This window comes from Nerophis ophidion, linkage group LG15, assembly GCF_033978795.1.
Source record: "Nerophis ophidion isolate RoL-2023_Sa linkage group LG15, RoL_Noph_v1.0, whole genome shotgun sequence".
NCBI lineage: Eukaryota > Metazoa > Chordata > Actinopteri > Syngnathiformes > Syngnathidae > Nerophis > Nerophis ophidion.
This window is the reverse complement of record NC_084625.1, coordinates 44869420-44891728: the sequence shown is the minus strand read 5'-3', so window position 1 is coordinate 44891728 and position 22309 is coordinate 44869420. Positions and strand designations below refer to the sequence as shown.

Genomic DNA, 22309 nt, shown 5'->3' with positions numbered 1-22309 from the left:
ATTTTTTACCGCTTATTCCCTTTGGGGGTCACGGGGGGCGCTGGTGCCTATCTCAGCTACAATCGGACGGAAGGTGGGATACACCCTGGACAAGTCGGCACCTCATCGCAGTTATTTACAATGTATTTACATTATTTACAACTGATTACTTGCACCCTCACATGATTAGAAGGGTATAGCCTCATATTCGACTTTTGTAGACGACATTAATGCATTTTATACACACATTAGCTTACAAAATAGAATTAAACAATGTTTTGCTTCTTCTTATAAAATAGTGCAAACGTGCAATGTGCTTCACAAGCATATTCTAGATAAACACGTCTGATATGTGCTGTTATTCTTTAATGTAAACTGAGAGCTGTTCCTAATGATGTGACCTGGTCAGCAGTCGCATGACAGCCATGTATTCTGCATCGCAAACAAGCGTAGACGCCATTGTCTTTTTGCAGATGGAGTGTTCGGAAGGTGTCAGGAGCTGACTGCCGCACAGCCGCTCTACACCTACGATGTTTCTTCTTCCAGCCTGAACAGACTCACCATGCTCTTGCACAAACTGGCTCTCAGAGGTACACACTGCACCTTTTTTTTCTACTATCTACTTTCTATCTTTCTGGCTAGCATGACTGCATGTGAGACCACCAGTCGGCAGTAGTCAGCTTTACATTCATGGTAGGGCTGGGAGATATGGGCTTTTTTTTAATATCTCGATATTTTTAGGCCATGTCACGATACACCATATATATCTCCATATTTTGCCTTGACCTTGAATGAACACTTGATGCATATAATCACAGCAGTATGATGATTCTATGTGTCTACATTAAAACATTCTTCTTCATACTGCATTAATATATGCTACTTTTAAACTTTCATGCAGAGAGGGAAATCACAACTAAGTCAATTGACCAAAACTGTATTTATTAAACAGTTATTAAGCAGTGGCACAAACATTCATGACATTTCCAAAACAGAAAGTGCAAGATTGTCAGAGACATTTTAAAACAAGCTATGAGTGCACTTTTGTGCATGATGTCACTAAGATAATGGATCAAAACAACACTAAATTCAAGTGCACTTTTTGTACAGAACGCCACTGCAATAGTTTAAAACAAATAGAGTGCACTTTTGTGCATGATGTCACACAAGATATTTCAATAAGTGTCAAATAGAAATGAGCTGCATTAAAGGAAATCAAATAGAGTTTGTCCTTTGCTATGTGGTAGGTTCCTGCGGACGTTATCTCTTTCTGTTGTTGACTATTTTTTTTCATACTATGTGTTGATCTGGAAATGGTTGCTTGGGCATTTTGTGGGGGTGGTACCGAACGGAGATGTTGACATGCGGAGTTTCAAGCACTCCTCATTTTCTAGCAGATGACTTTTCAAATGATGCTACATACTAGCAGTAATGCTGTTATGATAAGCTGCCCGGATCATATCATTTTCTGGTTTTGATTCGTTTTTGTATTATATTCTGTTAGTGTTTGACTTCCTTAGTTCCTGGTTTGTTCTGTTTCCATAGTTACTCATTAGATTCACCTGCCTCTTGCCTTTGACGCGCACCTGCCTCTTGATTACTGTCTTTATTTAAGCCTGCCTTTTCCGATCATTCAGTCTTGCCTTCTAATTTCTGTTCGCACAAAAGTGACGACCTTGATCCTCAATTCTGATTCCAAATCTGCACTTGCTAGCTTCCGCGCTAAGCCTTTGTCCTCTAGCTCCCATGCTAAATGATAAATGATAAATGGGTTGTACTTGTATAGCGCTTTTCTACCTTCAATGTACTCAAAGCGCTTTGACACTACTTCCACATTTACCCATTCACACACACATTCACACACTGATGGAGGGAGCTGCCATGCAAGGCGCCAACCAGCACCCATCAGGAGCAAGGGTGAAGTGTCTTGCTCAGGACACAACGGACGTGACGAGGTTGGTTCTAGGTGGGATTTGAACCAGTGACCCTCGGGTTGCGCACGGCCACTCTCCCACTGCGCCACGCCGTCCCTAGTAGTTTTGTTTTGTTTTGCCTTTTGTGCCTTGTGCAAGTTTTTCTGTTATTTCTCTAGCTCTGATTGCTGGCGCTTTTGGTTCTTTCTAGCTCCCATGCTAGTTCTGTTTGTTTTGACTAAGTCTGTTTTATTTTGTTAAACAAATCAATTATTTCTTACCGTCACGCTGTGTTCGAGCCCGACTGCATCCCTGAGAGAACAACCCGCATCACCACGATGCCCCATAATCGTTACAAATGCTACTTTTTGTATATATAGATATTGATATTGGCTGCATCTGAAATTCAGCCAATATTACATACAGATAATGTGTCATGAGACATCCATCCATCCATTTTCTACCGCTTGTCCCTTTTAAACTCACGGGGGGTGCTGGAGCCTATGCAAAACTAAATTATATACATAGAGGATACAAGTAGAGGATATTAAATGAGCTCAAATATACCTCCAAATGAGGCATAATGATGTAAAATGTACATTCAGCTAGCCTAAATAGCATGTTAGCATTGATTAGCCTGCAGTCATGCACTGACCAACTATTGATTGATTGATTGAAACTTTTATTAGTAGATTGCACAGTACAGTACATATTCGGGACAATTGACCACTAAATGGTAACACCCCAATAAGTTTTTCAGCTTGTTTAAGTCGGGGTCCACGTTAATCAATTCATGGTCGACTTACTGCTGGGTTGTTCCTCCCAGATGCTGACGGACAACTCCGGACGACAGCGTGTGGTAGGAGATGATTTATATATCATAAATCATAGCAAAACAGAAAACAAGCAAAAAGGGTGCAGGGCGATCGCACGTTGAAGCTAAAGCAAAAACTCGATAAGGAAGAACCACACTGCAAAAAGTCAGTGTTCAAAAACAAGAAAAAAAAATACAAAAATTAGGGGTATTTTATTTGAACGAAGTAAAATTATCTGCCAATAGAACAAGAAAATTTGGCTTGTTAAGACTTTCCAAAACAAGTAAAATGAGCTAACCTCAATGAAGACCTTAAAACAAGTATATTCTCACTAATAACAACTGTACTACTATTTGAGTACTTATTTTCTATTCCATCCATTTTCTACCGCTTATTCTCTTTCGGGTTCGCGGGGGGCGCTGGCGCCTATCTCAGCTACAATCGGGCGGAAGGCGGGGTACACCCTGGACAAGTCGCTACCTCATCGCAGGGCCCTTATTTTCTATTGTTTCATTGAAAATTAAAAAGCAAAAGTCAATTTGGCTGTCATCTGTTTTAATATGAGAAAAGTTGACAAAAGTTCCAAAATTGTCTAAATACCTACCCAGGTTCGAGTCCCACAAGTCCCACCGCCGCAGGCCAGGATGCCCAAAATGTCCAAAACGTGCCCAGCGAAGTTCCACAGGAAGGGGGGGAGAAAAGTGAAAAGAAGTCGGTAAAATGTTTAAAAATCACACCCGGGTTCGAGTCCCACATGGTATTTTGAAATTTTTTGGGACTTTTGCCGACTTTTTCAACTTTTATCCCTCCCACCCGTGGGACTCGGCTGGGTGTGTTATGGAAATTTTTGGCATCTTGGTATTTGCACGCCGGGACTTGTGGGACTCGAACCTGGGTAGGTATTTAGAAAAATTTTGGGGACTTTTGACTTTTGTCACTTTTCTCCCCCACTTCCCGTGGGACTTTGCTGGGTGCGTTTTGGACATTTTTTGCATCCCGGGACTTGTGCAGCCGGCGGCAGGACTCGTGGGACCTACATTTTGGACAAAATTGGGACTTTTGACCATTTTGGCCGCCTTTTCCCCTCTTCTTCCCCGCCTTCCTGTGCACCATTGCTGGGTGTGTTTTGGACATGAAGACCTTAAAATAAGTATATTCTCACTAATAACAACTCTACTATTATATGAGTACTTATTTTCTATTGTTTCATTGAATATAAAACAGCAAAAGTCAATTTGGCTGTCATCTGTTTTAATATGACAAAAGTTGGAAAAGTTGACAAAAGTTCCAAAAATGTTCTAATACCTATCCAGGTTCGAGTCCCACAAGTCCCACCGCCGCCGGCCAGGATGCCCAAAATGTCCAAAACGCGCCCTGCAAAGTCCCACGGGAAGGCAGGGAGAAAAGTGAAAAAAAGTCAGTAAAATTTTCAAAAATCACATCCGGGTTCGAGTGCCACAAGTGGCACTCCATGTGGGACTCGAACCTGGGTAGGTATTTAGACATTTTTGGGGAATTTTTCCGACTTTTCCAACTTCTATCCCTCCCAACCACATTTTTGGCATCTTGGGGTTTGCGCGGCGGGACTTGTGGGACTCGAACCTGGGTAGGTATTTAGACAATTTTTGGGGACTTTTGACGACTTTTGTCACTTTTCTCTCCCACTTCCCATGGGACTTTGCCGGGTGCGTTTTGGACATTTTTTGCATCCCGGGACTTCTGCGGCCGGTGGCAGGACTCGTGGGACCTACATTTTGGACAAAATTGGGACTTTTGACTTTTTTGGCCGCCTTTTCCCCTCTTCTTCCCCGCCTTCCTGTGCACCATTGCTGGGTGTGTTTTGGACATGAAGACCTTAAAATAAGTATATTCTCACTAATAACAACTGTACTACTATATGAGTACTTATTTTCTATTGTTTCATTGAAAATAAAACGGCAAAAGTCAATTTGGCTGTCATCTGTTTTAATATGAGAAAAGTTGGAAAAGTTAAAAAAAAGTTCCAAAAATGTTCATAATACCTACCCAGGTTCGAGTCAGGATGCCCAGCAAAAGTTCCACAGGAAGGCGGGGAGAAAAGTGAAAAAAACTTGGTAAAATGTTCAAAAATCACACCCGGGTTCGAGTGCACTCCATGTAGGACTCGAACCCGGGTAGGAATTTTGAAATTTTTTGGGACTTTTGCTGAATTTTCCAACTTCTATCCCCCCCACCCTGTGGGACTCGGCTGGGTGTGTTATGGACATTTTTGGCATCTTGGGATTTGCGCGGCGGGACTTGTGGGACTTGAACCTGGGTAGGTATTTAAAAAATTTTTGGGGACTTTTGACGACTTTTGTCACTTTTCTCCCCCACTTCCCGTGGGACTTTGCTGGGTGCGTTTTGGACATTTTTTGCATCCCGGGACTTCTGCGGCCGGCGGCAGGACTCGTGGGACCTACATTTTGGACAAAATTGGGACTTTTGACCTTTTTGGCTGCCTTTTCCCCTCTTCTTCCCCGCCTTCCTGTGCACCATTGCTGGGTGTGTTTTGGACATGAAGACCTTAAAATAAGTATATTCTCACTAATAACAACTGTACTACTATATGAGTACTTATTTTCTATTGTTTCATTGAATATAAAACAGCAAAAGTGAATTTGGCTGTCATCTGTTTTAATATGACAAAAGTTGGAAAAGTTGACAAAAGTTCCAAAAATGTTCTAATACCTATCCAGGTTCGAGTCCCACAAGTCCCACCGCCGCCGGCCAGGATGCCCAAAATGTCCAAAACGCGCCCTGCAAAGTCCCACGGGAAGGCAGGGAGAAAAGTGAAAAAAAGTCAGTAAAATTTTTTAAAAATCACATCCGGGTTCGAGTGCCACAAGTGGCACTCCACGTGGGACTCGAACCTGGGTAGGTATTTAGAAACATTTTGGGGACTTTTGACTTTTGTCACTTTTCTCCCCCACTTCCCGTGGGACTTTGCTGGGTGCGTTTTGGAAATTTTTTGCATCCCGGGACTTGTGCGGCCAGCGGCAGGACTCGTGGGACCTACATTTTGGACAAAATTGGGACTTTTGACCATTTTGGCCCCCTTTTCCCCTCTTCTTCCCCGCCTTCCTGTGAACCATTGCTGGGTGCGTTTTGGACATTTTTTGCATCCCGGGACTTGTGCGGCCAACGGCAGGACTCGTGGGACCTACATTTTGGACAAAAGTAGGACTTTTGACCATTTTGGCCGCCTTTTGCCCTCTTCTTCCCCGCCTTCCTGTGCACCATTGCTGGGTGTGTTTTGGACATTTGGACAAAAATACTTTCAAGCATGTTTTACTCAATATAGGTCGAAGGTCGGCAACCCGCCGCTCTAGAGCTGCATGCGGCTCCTTAGCGCCGCCCTAGTGGCTCGAGACCGGCGGCGGGACTCGTGGGACTGAAACCCGGGGAGGTATTTTGACCATTTTGTCCGCCTTTTGCCCTCTTCTTCCCCGCCTTCCTGTGCACCATTGCTGGGTGTGTTTTGGACATTTGGACAAAAATACTTTCAATCATGTTTTACTCAATATAGGTCGAGGGTCGGCAACCCACGGCTCCTCAGCGCCGCCCTAGTGGCTCTCTGGAGCTTTTTCAAACATGTATGACAAATGGAAAAAGATGAGGAAAAAATATATTTGTTGTTTTTAATATAGTTTCTGTAGGAGGACAACCATGACAAAAACCTCCCTAATTGTTATAAAGCACACTGTTTGTATTAAACATGCTTCATTGATTCGAGTATTTGGCGAGCGCCGTTATGTCCTACTCATTTTGGCGGTCCTTGAGCTTACCGCAGTTTGTTTACATGTATAACTTTCTCCGACTTTCTAAGACGTGTTTTATGCCACATTTTGTCCACCAAACTTTTAACCCTGTGCATGAATGCACAAAGGTGAGTTTTGTTGATGTTATTGACTTGTGTGGGGTGCTAATCAGATATATTTGGTCACGGCATGACTGCAAGCTAATCGATGCTAACATGCTATTTAGGCTAGCTGTATGTACATATTGCATCATTATGCCTCATTTGTAGCTATATTTGAGCTCATTTGGTTTCCTTTAAGTCCTATTAATTCAAATTATTTCTCATGACACTATCTGTATGTAATATGGCTTTTATTTTTTTGCAGCTCCAGACATATTTGTCTTTGTATTTTTGGTCCACTATGGCTCTTTCAACATTTTAGGTTGCCGACCCCTGACTTAGGTCACAACATCTCAGCAACAAGCTGTAATATCTTACTGAGATCATTTAGGACCAAAACCCTTAAAACAAGTAAACACTCTAACATCAAATCTGCATAGTGAGAGGAATTATCTTATCAGACAGAAAATAATCAAATATCATCCTTATTTGAGATATTTAATCTTACTTAGATTTCAGTTTTTGCAGTGCAGGAATATCCAAATGTAACAGTTGCTTGAAGCAAACAATGAAGCCAGACTTGGCGAGAAAGGTGAATAAATAGCTCTCTGATTAGTGCTCGACTGCTAACCAGAGGCAGGTGAACCCAATTAATCCCCATAGAAACCAAAAAAAAACCCAGAGGTGCACAAAACGGGAACTAAGGGAGTCCAAAAATAACATAACTGAACAAACATGATCCATCCACGGATCATGACACAAATGAGCGTCTGGAACGGTTTTGTTTTGCTTTTCGTACATCTCGACCTTACCTGTTGCAGGGCTGACGTGGCAAGATGACCTCACCCAGCAGGTGATCTCCCGGGAACTCTCCAAGCTGAGGAGCGTGCCCCTCGGCCATCCGGCGTCGGCGCCCCTCGTGCCCTACGGCGGGGCCGCAGTCAGGAAGGCGACGCCCGGGCAGGCGGCGCTACAGCAGCTCCTGAAAGGCGTCCACTTCCTGCCAGTCCAGCAGGACTCAGGCGGCACTCAGGTAAGCAGTGCTATCGTTTGTGGAGTGAACAACTCGGCTGATTACACTGCAAAAAGTCAGTGTTCAAAAACAAGAAAAAAAATACAAAAATGAGGGGTATTTTTCTTGAACTAAGCAAAATTATCTGCTAATAGAACAAGAAAATTCAGCTTGTCAGGACTTTCCAAAACAAGTAAAATTAGCTAACCTCAATGAACCCAAAATACCTTAAAATAAGTATATTTTCACTAATAACAAGTGCACTTTTCTTAACAGAAAACAAAATTAGATATTTTTTCTCAATATGTTGGAAAATATTCATAAATCAAGCTCCTGTAGAACTTTGTAGTGTCTGGCCTGGTTTTGGAGGCTGTCAGTACTTTCAGTCCCTACACTGCAAAAAGTCAGTGTTCAAAAACAAAAACAAAAAAATACAAAAGTGAGGGGTATTTTACATGAACTAAGCAAAATTATCTGCCAAAAGAACAAGAAAATTTGGCTTGTGAAGACTTTCCAAAAAAAGTAAAATTAACTAACCTCAATGAACCCAAAAATAGCTTAAAATAAGTGTAGTCTCACGAAAAACAAGTGCAATTTTCTTAACAGAAACAAAAAATTTGATCTTTTTTGTCAATGTGTAGAAAAATATTCTTAAATTAAGCTCCTGTAGAACTTTGTAGTGTCTGGCTTGGTTCTGGAGGCTGTCAGTACTTTCAGTCCCTACACTGCAAAAAGTCAATGGTCAAAAACAGTAAAAAAAATACAAAAGTTGGGGATGTTACCAGAGTTGGGTAGCGTAGCCAGAAATTTTACTCAAGTAAGAGTACTGTTACTTTAGAGATGTATTACTCAAGTAAAAGTAAGGAGAAGTCAACCAAATATTTACTTGAGTAAAAGTAAAAAGTATGTGAAAAAACTACTCAAGTACTGATGAACTGATGAGTAACCAGATTACGGCAACAAATAATGCACAAAAACATAAAAATAGAAATGAGCAAATTCAGAGCCAGGAATATCTCTTAAGCAACTAAAATAATAATATATATTAAATAATTAAACATTAAAATAAAATAAAAAAATGGCACATTGAGCCACAATAACTTAACAGCACCATAGGCTCAGTAGGCATTCATTGATTTGATTGATTGATTAAAACTCATATTAGTAGATTGCACAGTACAGTACATATTCCGTACAATTGACCACTAAATGGTAACACCCCAATAAGTTTTTCAACGTTTATCAATTACTTAATAAATGACCAAGTCGAGGTGATCTACCTCATATATACATACACACACAAATCATATATACACACACATATCATATATATATATATATATATATATATATATGTATACACACATACATTTATATATACAGTATATAATTTATATTTATTTATTTAGCCGTTTTTGTTGACATGTTGAAGGTGTTTTAATGAATATACATGCATGTTAAACACATAGATTCCTATCTTTCATGAAGACAAGAATATAAGTTGGTGTATTACCTGATTCTGATGACTTGCATTGATTGGAATCAGACGTCCACGCTTTCAAATGGAGGAGAAAAAAAAGTTCCTCTTTTCTGTCTAATACCACATGAAAATCGTTGGTTTTTGGCATCTTATTTGTCCAGCTTCCATATTTGTTTTTATACACTTTACAAGAAATACATTGGCGGCAAACTCCGTAGCTTGCTAGCTTGTTTGCGCTGGCTTTCGGAGACTCTTATTTTGTTAACGCAGGCGCGATGGAGCGGCGCTTTTATTGTGAAGACAGGAACTGTGCGATCAGTCTTTAGGCTTTTGACGGGAAGTACGGTTGAAATAAAAAGTGTCTTTTTTCCTTTACACTTTTGATTGATTGATTGAAACTTTTATTATTAGATTGCACAGTACAGTACATATCCCGTACAATTGACCACTAAATGGTAACACTCCGATAAGTTTATCAACATGTTTAAGTCGGGTTTTACGTATCACGGTCATGTGACCGCCTAGCTCTGTTTGATTGGTCCAACGTCACCAGTGACTGCATGTGATTGGTGAAACTCAGGCATGTGTAGATCCTACTTTGAAGCTCTGTCATAACCAAAACAAACATTAATAGATCGATTAAAAAAAGTAGCGAGTAGCGAGCTTAATGTAGATAAATGGAACGGAGTAAAAGTAGCGTTTCTTCTCTATAAATATACTCAAGTACAAGTGAAAGTATGTTGCATAAAAACTACTCGTAGAAGTACAATTTATCCCAAAAGTTACTCAAGTAAATGTAACGGAGTAAATGTAGCGCGTTACTACCCACCTCTGGATTTTACCTGAACTAAGCAAAATGATCTGCCAATAGAACAAGAACATTTGGCTTGTCAAGACTTTCCAAAACAAGTAAATTTAGCTGACCTCAATGAACCTATAAATACCTTAAAATAAGTATATTCTCACTAATAACAAGTGCACTTTTCTTGGTAGAAAAAAATATAGACCTTTTTGGTCAATATGTTTAAAAATATTCTTAACTAAGTAAATGCTAGTGCCATTATCTTGACATAATGCTTTTTTTTCATGCTTGGAAGTAAGAAATTATTACTTTAAAATAGTGGTTTTATAATTGTGAGTGTTGATGACACAGCTTTGCAACAGTTGATATTCTAGTTTCAAGCATATTTTACTCAATATAGGTCATCAAATCTCAGCTACAAGCTGTAATATCTTTCTGAGATCATTTCGGACCAAAACCCTTAAAAACAAGTAAAACAGTCTAACAGCTGAGATGCTGACCCCTTGCCGGACAACCAGGCCCCGAGAGCCCAGGAAAAAAAAAAAAAAAAAAAAAAAAAAAAATATATATATATATATATATATATATATATATATATATATATAAATAAATACATGGGTTGTATTGTATAGTGCTTTTCTACCTTCAAGGTACTCACAGCGCTTTGACATTACTTCCACATTTACCTATTCACACACACATTCACACACTGATGGAGGGAGCTGCCATGCAAGGCGCTAACCAGCACCCATCAGGAGCAAGGGTGAATTATATGTGTATATATATATGTGTATATATATATATATATATATATATATATATATATATATATATATATATATATATATATATATATATATATATATATATATATATATATATATATATATAAAACAAATCCATACACAAGCCGGCGGGACAATCCCCCCAAAAAAACCTGAATTCCTGGAGCTCTCTGTATCAAATGTAAATCTACACATCTTATTGTAAAGGACACACATGACATTCCTTCAACATGTTCTTTGTATAAAAGGAGATAATGGTTAGTCTATATGTATTTTGGAGGGTTGGTGGTTTTCATGTCATCTTTGCAATCTTTACTTTTTTCGCCCCGTGCTGTCTCCCACTGTGAGGGGACCCATTTGTGCAAAGCTCTTCAATCTCCTCTTCGCATTATTCCATGCTTGTATTTCGGGTGGGAGCCCTGCTCCTCGCTGTGAAATGTTCTCGCCACCGCCCTCGAGTCGGCATCTCCATTAAGCAAAGTTGCAGAGTTCACAACCTTTCTTATGTGCTTCGGCTTGTTGGGGGGGTGTGCAAACGTGGTGAAGCGCGCTTGCTTGAGGTTCCCCCAAGTTCTGGAAAGATGCCTTGTTTGAAGAAAGAATGTTTCCATCAGGCTGGGGCAAAATTGTAAATCAGATTGTGAATTTTACTTGTATTTGCTGCACCCAACAGATAGATAGATAGTACTTTATTGATTCCTTCAGGAGAGTTCCCTTAGGAAAATTTAAATTCCAGCTGCAGTGTACAGAATTGAGATCGAAGTTAAAAAGCAAATAATAAATAATTGGGTTATATGTTATTGTTTTGCATTCCCAATCATCCTAGTACCCCCCCTCCTTCCCAGTCTGATGGCGTGTGGGACAAAAGAGTTTTTGAGTCAGGATGTTGAATTGGAATTACAGGAAGTAAAATAATATTAACCTCCATTGTGTTATGGTTTAACTAAGGGAAAATGACGGCAAACAGACACCAGAGGATAGTAATGTTCAATAATTTATTATATATATATATAGTCAATATATATATAATATTAATAATAAACAATACTTACTAATAAACTAAGGAAATGAAGTGTGACACAACTCAAGAGTGTGTATGGTGTAAGACTATGTGTAGAATTTAACTGAAGTGTGTGTTACCAAAGTTTTGAACGAGGCAGTCCATGGGGCAGGCAGGGAATTCGGGGCGAGAGAGAGGCATCAGAGTCTAGGGGCGAGCGAGGAGTCGAGGAACGAGGGATGCAGTCAGAGGACAGAAGGAGATCCGGGGAAAAGTGAGACGCACAGCTCACTTTCCAGGCACCATGAAAACTAAGTTCCCGCGCCAATCCCTGGGTCCACTGGTCTTTTATCCAGCTCGCTTTCATCAATACCAGGTGTGCAGATTGGCAATTGAGTGCAGGCTTGTCGCTTCGTGAGTGTGCTGCGCTCAGCGTGAGCGGGGGCGTGTCCGAGCACGCTGTCAGCGGATCCTCCGGGTGGTCCCACAGAGGACGGAGACGCAGACTGCGCGTGCGCCGTAACACATTGTGTCAAATAAACTGCCATTTCTTAGTATCCTAAGTGTCATTATTAAGTACGATTATCACTGGAGGGCGAGGCTAAACATGTTACACACCAAGAGCATGCCCGAAACGGGCAACACCAAGTAATAACATTTCCACAGGAGAAAATCAAAAGACTGCGATGAGTTGGCAACTTGTCCAGGGTGTACACCGCCTTCCGCCCGATTGTAGCTGAGATAGGCACCAGCGCCCCCTGCAAAATCCAAAAGGGAATAAGTGGTGGAAAAATGGATGGATGGATGGAAAATCAAAAGAAATTAAACTCAACCAGAGATGTGTCGATCGATCAGCTTCCGATCAATTTCTGCGAAAAAGTATGTGCTTTTTTGTTTAGTTTTTTTCATTGCTGATTAATACCGTTTACTACGATTCTTCTTTGCTGACACTGTATTTATATTTAGTACCTCAGCTGACAAGCACATAATTTTATGTCTCCATACACAGTTTGGAAACACTGCAAAAAGTCAGTGTTAAAAAAACAAGGAAAAAAAATACAAAAGTGAGCGGTATTTTACTTGAACTAAGAAAAATTATCTGCCAATAGAACAAGAAAATTTGGCTTGTCAAGACTTTCCAAAAAAAGTAAAATTAGCTAACCTCAATGAACGGCGTGGCGCAGTGGGAGTGTGGCCGTGCGTAACCCGAGGGTCCCTGGTTCAAATCCCATCTAGTACCAACCTCGTCACGTCCGTTGTGTCCTGAGCAAGACACTTCACCCTTGCTCCTGATGGGTGCTGGTTGGCGCCTTGCATGGCAGCTCCCTCCATCAGTGTGTGAATGTGTGTGTGAATAGGTAAATGTGGAAAGTAGTGTCAAAGTGCTTTGAGTACCTTGAAGGTAGAAAAGCGCTATATAAGTACAACCCATTTATTTATTTATTTATTTAACCCCAAAATATCTTAAAATAAGTATATTCTCAGTAATAACTAAAAATGCATTTTCCCATCCATAACATGACATCATCGCTCCAAGTGAGGAATATGTATATATATATTTGTGCATTAATTATTCCTGTTCAAAATAGTGTGAAATGTCGCATGTTAAATGTTTAAATATTAACTGTCAGTTTACTGTACTGTGCCAACTGTACTTACCTACTTTTTACCCTCATTTACCTATACTTACCTACTTTTTACCTTCTTTTAGCAATATTTACCAACCTTATACCTTTTTTACCTACATTTACCTACTTTTTTACCTTTTATCAATGTTTACCTACTTTTTAACTTCTTTTATCAATATTTTCCAACCTTATATCTTTTTTTTAACCTACGGTTACCTCCTTTTTTTTTTTTTAACCTTTTTACCAATTTTTACCTACTTTTTATCTTTATTTACCTTTACCTACTTACTTCATCGGTTTTAATTATGAGACACAACTGTGTCAAAGTCATATTTTTTTATTTAATGCTTGAAATAAGAATGTTTTGAAAAAGTAGTTGTATACTTGTGAGTGTTAATGACACAGCTTTGCAACAGTTGATATTCTAATTTCAAGCATGTTTTACATAAAAATAGGTCATAAAATCTCAGCAACAAGCTGTAATATCTTACTCAAACCAAAACCCTTAAAACAAGTAAAACACTCTAAAATAAAATCTGCTTAGTGAGAAGAATGATCTTATCAGACAGAAAATATGCAAATATCACCCTTATTTGAGATATTTAACCTTGGTTAGATTTCAGTTTTTGCAGTGCACTTCCCTAAACTGATAATAATGAGCATCATTACGGCAACTTAACGGCATTTCTTAGTATCGTGAGTACCATTATCACTGGAGGATGAGGCTAAACTTGTTACACACCGAGAGCAAGCCAGGAACAAGACTGCTAATAATGACAATACTGAAGAAGAAATAAGTGTTGGGTAAAGTTTAAGAAAAGTAGAGGGAACCATGCTACAGATGAAAGTAAGCGGTTACTAAAGGGAAAACTGCACCTTTTGAGGGTGATTTTGCCGATCGTTCACAATCCCCATGTAAGGCAAGAACACATACGAGGTGGCTAACAATGGAGCTAATGGCATCTTTAGCGCCCATCATGCCCTATAAAAACATCCAAAAAGTGCCAACAATATTCCTTTTGCATCTCGTGACCTGAGTATTACCAAGTTTTAGCAATATTCTAATTATAAGCGCTAACGTTGAGGACCTTTTTTGTAGCGGCGCATTGATCGCAGAGCGGTAACTAGCTGATACTGGCTGTACTGACATCAAGAGCTAGGGAGCTGCTTCCTCGCCTCGGAGCTGGTGAAAGTTCATTCTCGATTATAAATCAAGACTCCCACCTGGATAGTAGAAGTACGATCGAGTATACGGAGAAGTTGGTCCACATTGACATTAAACTTAGACCCGAGGATTTTTAAACCCTTCGTAAGGATTATGAATTAGTCTTCATAAAAAACGGGAAGATATAAGCATCCCATCAGTCGGTAATCCCAGTGAGAGCAGACATTGTACAGTAAATGTTTGTTTTGATTATGTTTGTAGTTTGTATTTCTTGTCTAACACATCGCAATACTGCTTCATAATGCTCGTTTCACTAAAGCTTCTCAGGTTTGGACCTCATACGTCTTATATTTAGGCTCAAATAATCAAGTTCTGGATCATTAATTGTCATGATCCGTGGCCCGGATCATGTTTTGTTATTTTCTGTTAGTTTTGGACTCCCTTAGTTCCTGTTTGTGCACCTCTGGGTTCCTCTTAGTTTCCATGGAGATTAATTGGGTTCACCTGCCTCTGGTTAGTGGTCGGCACACTCACCTGTTGTCGACCATTAATCAGAGGGCTATGTATTCACCTTTCTCGCCACGCTCAGTCTGGCTTCTTTGTTTGCTACGCGCAACCTGCTCCGTTAGTGTTTCTTGACTCCGAGTTTATGCTTCCTGAGCTAACTTGGTACCTTTCCTCCTGCTTGTTTTCTGTTTTTGGTACGTGTTTGATTTTGGAGATTAATTTATGTTCCTACCTGCATGGTCCGTCTGCATCCTGGGGGAACAAACCCCGCAGTAAGCTGGTTGAAAGGACAGAGTTGTATGTAGGACGTAGGTAGTGTTGAAAACCATTTCCTCTGTTCAGGGATGGTTTTTCAACCTTAAAGGGGAACAATATCACAATTTCAAAAGGGTTAAAAACAATAAAAATCAGTTCCCAGTGACTTGTTGTATTTTTAGAAGTTTTTTTCAAAATTTTACCGGTCTCGGAATATCCCAAAAAAAAAGCTTTAAAGTGCTTGATTTTCGCTATTTGCGATGCGACTACCCATTTCCCTGTGACGTCATACAGTGCTGCCAATGTAAACAAACAATGGCGAATACCACAGCAAGATATAGCGACATTAACTCGGATTCAGACTCGGATTTCAGCGGTTTAAGCGATTCAACAGATTACGCATGTATTGAAACGGATGGTTGGAGTATGAAAGTATTGAAGAAGAAACTGAGGCTTTTGAGCGAATAGCTATTGACGCTATTCATAGCCATAGCATGGCCGAATAGCTGCGTTAGCATCGCCGGTAAAATGTGTGGACCAATCGATCAGGACTTTCGCATCTTGTGACACTGGAGCAACTTAAATCCGTCGATTGGTAAGTGTTTGTTTCGCATTAAATGTGGGTGGTAGGAAACGTAATATAGTTGCAAATGCATCTGCAGGTTATCCATACATCTCTGTGCCATGTCTGCTTTAGCACCGCCAGTAAATAGCATGTTAGCATCGATTAGTGTAGCATGTTGGCATCGATTAGCTGGCAGTCAACATCAACAAAACTCACCTTTGTGATTTTGTTGACTTTATCGTTGCAAATCCATCTGCAGGTTATCCATACATCTCTGTGCCATGTCTGCTTTAGCACCGCCGGTAAATAGCATGTTAGCGTCGATTAGCATAGCATGTTAGCATCGATTAGCTGGCAGTCACGCCGCGACCAAATATGTCTGATTAGCACATAAGTCAACATCAACAAAACTCACCTTTGTGATTTAGTTGACTTTATCTTTGCAAATGCATCTGCAGGTTATCCATACATCTCTGTGCCATGTCTGTCATCGCCGGTAAAATTTGCAGACACTCCGGCACATTCAATGGGGGTCTGGCGGCAGACACTTTCGCATCTTCGGGCCAGTGGTGCAACTTGAGTCCCTCCCTGTTAGTGTTGTTACATCCTCCGACAACACACCGACGAGGCATGATGTCTCCAAGGTTCCAAAAAATAGTCGAAAAAATGGAAAATAACAGAGCTAAGACCCAATGTTCACAATGTGTTGAAAGTGAAAATGGCGGCTGTATTACCTCGGCGACGTCACATTCTGACGTCATCGCCTCGAGAGCGATAAACAGAAAGGCGTTTAATTCGCCAAAATTCACCCATTTAGAGTTCGGAAATCGGTTAAAAAAATATATGGTCTTTTTTCTGCATGATCAAAGTATATATTGACGCTTACATAGGTCTGGTGATAATGTTCCCCTTTAACGTAGAGGTCTAACCTGTCCAGGGTCTCTATGGTTTTGAGTATTGTTTCTCTTTGAGGGTATTCTATTGCTGATCTCATCTCAACGATGTATCTTTGCAGAATGAAGACATTGCGTACGACGAACCAAAGACCGGCTGGAAGCAGACCGGAGTGTACAGCGTTCAGAAAGGAGACCAGGCTCCTGTCACCAAGGTCTTCTCTCACAGCGGCCAGGGCAGACACCCAGACGACAACAAAGCCCCGTCCAACCACCTGGACCATCTCCTAGGAGGAGGACTCTCGGGGCCCCAGGCTTCATGGCCCAAAGGAAAGCTCCGCTACCTGAGCTACGTGAGACCACCTCCACGTGACCAACAGGTGACGTTTGGCTCCAAATCTCCAAAGACCAATTCGAACCACCTGTTATTCAAGACGGTGCCAAACCAACTGAGCGGCAAAAAGCATCTGGATGGTGAGAACTTGCTCCTCCTCCTACTTCTTCTATCTTTTCACTGCTTATCTTCTCCTCTCAGACACACTCCAGGATATGCTCAAGCATTTTGGAGGGCCTGGCTTCAACATGGACACTTGGATGACCAAAGACCTGGACCAGCTGGCGGAGGTCATCTCCGGAGCTCTGCCGGCAGCCGACGCCAGGAAGACAGATTCTGGTGCCACACCTGGAGGTCCAGGAGCCTCCCATTCAAATGACGTCATGGAAACTAATCAGGACCAATTGCTTGCTACGGAACCAGTTGGAAGCAACCAAGGCCCGAGTGGGAAATGGGACAAGGAGTTGAAAGACACATTGAAATTTCGACAAGGTAAGGATTTATATATTTTTTTACAGTATGAGGCACATTTTTTTATACCTCAAATTCTCTCTGCTCGCTTGTTTCCAGGTCAACCAGAAGACGGAGCAGACAAAGTGCCAATTGACAAGGTGAATCAATAACACTACAGTCTAACCTGTCTCTCGCAACCACTACAATTGTCACGATATTCGACACTGACACATATGAATTTCCACGATTATTTGATACCATGACAGACAAAAAAACTTAAATACCCTCCTCGGTGTTTCAAAGTGTCAAGAATCGAAAATTCCCGTGCTTCAACATCTTTTTGCACTTCATTCAAATTGCAGTATGAGCTGCCAGCATGTCATTAAAAAAAGAGCATCACTGTTCTAAAACCTCCCCGTATATAGACTTACACTTGGACAAACTTTAATGATCCACAAGGGAAAATGTTCCACACAGTACAGTGTTTGCCCCAGAAAATTTGTTAGTTTAGGTGGTGTCTCTCCAGGGGGAAGGGGGCGCTGCCCGGGACAGGCGGACGGGCAGGGAAGGGGCTTGGTGGGTATAAGGTTGTCGCCACCATCACGTCTCCATCTCACCACAGCCTGGGGCGGGGTAATAGACTACAGACTGTGGTGAAGTAGGCCGGCTTCGTCACATGAAAGAAGCGTACAATTTTTAGTTGTGGTTTCCGCTCCGTATGCTGATATATATCTAAATATTTTTTCCGTAAAGTAAAAACAAAACACCAAACAGTCCAAAACAGTGGGGCTTCACGGTGGAAGAGGGGTTAGTGCGTCTGCCTCACAATACGAAGGTCCTGAGTAGTCCTGGGTTCAATCCCGGGCTCGGGATCTTTCTGTGTGGAGTTTGCACACAGAATGCGTGGGTTCTCTCCCACTTCCAAAGACACGCACCTGGGGATAGGTTGATTGGCAACACTAAATTGTCCCTAGTGTGTGAATGTGAGTGTGACTGTTGTCTGTCTATCTGTGTTGGCCCTGCGATGAGGTGGCGACTTGTCCAGGGTGTTCACCGCCTTCCACCCGATTGTAGTTGAGATAGGCACCAGCGATAGGCACCAGCGCCCCCCACGACCCCAAAGGGAATAAGCGGTAGAAAATGGATGGATGGATAGATGGAAAACAGTCCTAGTTACCTGAGATACTAAGTATGTCATTATTTTGACTTTGTAAATATTGACTTACTAAGACAAAATAATGACATACTTAGTATCTCAGGTAACTAGGACTGTTTTCCATCCATCCATTTCTTACCGCTTATTCCTTTATTAGCTGGTTTAGCTCGGTTGGTAGAGTGGCCGTGCCAGCAACTTGAGGGTTGCAGGTTCGATTCCCGCTTCTGCCAACCTAGTCACTGCCGTCGTGTCCTTGGGCAAGACACTTTACCCACCTGCTCCCAGTGCCACCCACACTGGTTTGAATGTAACTTAGGTATTGGGTTTCACTATGTAAAGCGCTTTGAGTCACTAGAGAAAAGCGCTATATAAATATAATTCACTTCACTTCACTAATTTGACTTAGTCATTATTTTGTCTTAGAAAGTCAATATTTACTAAGTCAAAATAATGAGTAAGTCAAATTAATGACTCACTGTAAATAAGCGTTTGCAATAAGCGTTTGAAAAAAGTGGGGCCAAATGCCGACTCATCAGGCTTAATTTACAGGAAAATATATATATATTTTTAAGACTTTAGTTTAGGCAAAGGCTCTTTGTTGTTAAGGCGGCTGCCTAAACAACAAAGTGCGGCAGGAAACCCTGCAGTAGCTCAGTTACAAAGGTTGGAAAGTATAAGGATGGAAAGGATAACGCACACAAGGGCACAAAAAAAGGGCAAAAAGAAAAGGTATAAAGTAGACTTAAGATCTACCATAGTAGCAATATAAAATACAACATGCATGTAATATTTACATATTATATATACAGCATATAATATATACTGATATATTATAGTTTTATAAAATATATACAATATACAACAAATCCCAATCCCAATATTACAGTATATGTAACAGCTGCAGCCAAAAAAGGTCAGAAAATAGAAAATATACATTAGAAAACAAAGAGAGGTGTATGTATGTATACACTATATTGCCAAAAGTATTTGGCCGCCCATTCAAATGATCAGAAGGTGTATGAAATCAAGCACTTAGGCATGGACACTGTTTTTCTACAAACATTTGTGAACGAATGGGCCACTCTCAGAAGCTGAGTGATTTCCAACGTGGAACTGTCATGGGACGCCAATTGTGCAACAAATCCAGTCATAAAATTGGCTTTACTATAAGAAAGTGGAAGAGTTTGGGAACAACAGCAACTCAGCCACCAAGTGGTAGGCCACGTAAAATGACAGAGAAGGGTCAGCGGATGTGCAAAGACGTCATAGTGCAAAGAGGTCGTCGACTTTCTGCACAATCGGTTGCTCCAGAACTCCAAACTTCATATGACCTTCCAATTAGCCCACGTACAGTACGCAGAGAGCTTCCTGGAATGGGTTTCCATGGCCGAGCTGCTGCATCTAAACCATACATAACTAAGTCCAATGCAAAGTGTCGGATGCAGTGGTGTAAAGCACGTTGTCACTGGACTCTAGAGCAGTGGAGACGTGTTCTCTGGATTGATGAATCAAGCTTTGCCATCTGGCAATCTGATGGATGAGTCTGGGTTTGTAGGTTTGTAGGTTTGTAGGAGAACGCTACATTTCGGACCGCCTTGTGCCGAGTGTGAAATTTAGTGGTGGAGGTATTATGGTGCGGGGTTGTTTTTCAGGAGTTGGGCTTGGCCCCTTAGTTCCAGTGAAAGGAACTTTGAATGTTCCAGGATACGGAGCGGGCCCCTTCCTTTTCCAACATGACTGTGCACCAGTGCACAAAGCAAGGTCCTTAAAGACATGGATGACAGAGTCTGCTATGATTAAACTTGACTGGCCTGCACATACTTGCCAACCCTCCCGAAAATATCCCGGGGCAACCATTCTCCTGAATGTCTCCCGATTTCCACCCGGACAACAATATTGGGGGCGTGTCTTAAAGGCACTGCCTTTAGCGTCCTCTCTCACCTGAAAAGGAGACTATTATATATGTCTCCGTTATCCATTAGTCTATCTATTACCCATAAAGTAGGCAGGCACGGAGCTATTCCTCAGCTTGTGTTTATTCCAGTCGGCACGTTAATACACTGACACACAACAATCCGGATTCCCATCATGCATTGCTTCAAAACTACGGCAAGTAGTAATGTCCAAAAACATAACAGAGTCGAAGCAGAAGAATGAAGAAGAGACATGGCGACGACGAGTAAGAAGAAGAAGTACGCTTGCAAGTTCCATAATGATTGGAAAAAACATTTTCAGTTCATCCAGGACAGCGTAAAGGGGAAGGAGTATGCTGCCTGCAAATTTTGTAGATCAGACTTCTCCATTGAATATATATATATATATATATATATATATATATATATATATATATATATATATATATATATATATATATATATATATATATATATATATATATATATATATATATATATATATATATATATATATATATATATATATATATATATATATATATATATATATATATATATATGGGCTTCACGGTGGCAGAAGGGTTAGTGCGTCTGCCTCACAATACGAAGGTCCTGCAGTCTTGGGTTCAATCCCAGGCTCGGGATCATTCTGTGTGGAGTTTGCATGTTCTCCCCGTGAATGCGTGGGTTCCCTCACGGTACTCCGGCTTCCTCCCACTTCCAAAGACATGCACCTGGGGATAGGTTGATTGGCAACACTAAATTGTCCCTAGTGTGTGAATGTGAGTGTGAATGTTGTCTATCTGTGGTGGCCCTGCGATGAGGTGGCGACTTGTCCAGGTTGTACCCCACCTTCCGCCCGATTGTAGCTGAGATAGGCGCCAGCGCCCCCCGCAACTCCAAAAGGGAATAAGCGGTAGAAATGGATGGATATATATATATGTATATATATATATAAAATACTTGAAAATATATACGCCCTCTGCTACTTGTATACAAACTACGATTAGTTCAAAGACTGCTGAAATTAGTAGGACAAAATGGTGCTTACCAAATACTCCCATCAGTGAAGCATGTATAACAAACACTGGGATTTCTAACAATTAGGAAAGTTTGTGTCATGTTTGTTTTCCTACAGAAAAAAAATCTAAACAAAAAACAAAAATATTTTTTCTTCATCGTTTTCCATTTTCACACATCTCTGAAAGAGGTTCAGGGAGCTACTAGGGCGGCGCTCAAGTTGCCGACCCTCGAGTTAGGGGTGTTGTAAGCCGTAAGACGGCGCCATGTTACGCTTAAAACACATTGGAAAGTTAGCGCCTTCTCGACGTCAACCACTTAATTTGCATCACAAATAAAATAATTAGCGATCGCGTATAACTAATTAACGCCCACCTTTATCACAAACAGACAGTCTTTAAAAGCAAATGAACCGTGAACAGTTGCAACAATCGACGGGTCTCCAAGGACAGCAGATAACGGCTGACTAAATTGGGCCCAAAGCCACATTTTTTTCAGTGGATGTCAGGTGTAAATCCAACCTGTTGTCACGTCCGCTTTTCCTCCAATCAAACAGTGTGCCGGCTCAGCCACATGATATATGCAGTTTTAACAAATATAAAACGGAATGCAAGCCATACTTGGTCAACAGCCATACAGGTCACACTGAGGGTGGCCGCATAAACAACTTTAACACTGTTCCAAATATGCGCCACACTGTGAACCCACACCAAACAAGAATTTCGGGAGAACATCTGCACCGTAACACAAC

General features: G+C 41.0%; 1 protein-coding gene across 2 annotated transcripts in view; it reads left to right on the top strand.

The window, feature by feature from the left end:
• ptprn2 (protein tyrosine phosphatase receptor type N2) overlaps window positions 1-22309 on the top strand; it is a 437308-nt gene that overhangs the window by 20383 nt on the left and 394616 nt on the right. For both annotated transcript variants that reach the window (XM_061922231.1, XM_061922232.1), the window contains exons 3-7: window positions 453-569; window positions 7409-7620; window positions 16802-17153; window positions 17215-17505; window positions 17584-17624. In XM_061922231.1, coding sequence (XP_061778215.1) covers window positions 453-569; window positions 7409-7620; window positions 16802-17153; window positions 17215-17505; window positions 17584-17624 — 1013 coding nt within the window. The remainder of the gene's footprint in view (window positions 1-452; window positions 570-7408; window positions 7621-16801; window positions 17154-17214; window positions 17506-17583; window positions 17625-22309) is intronic.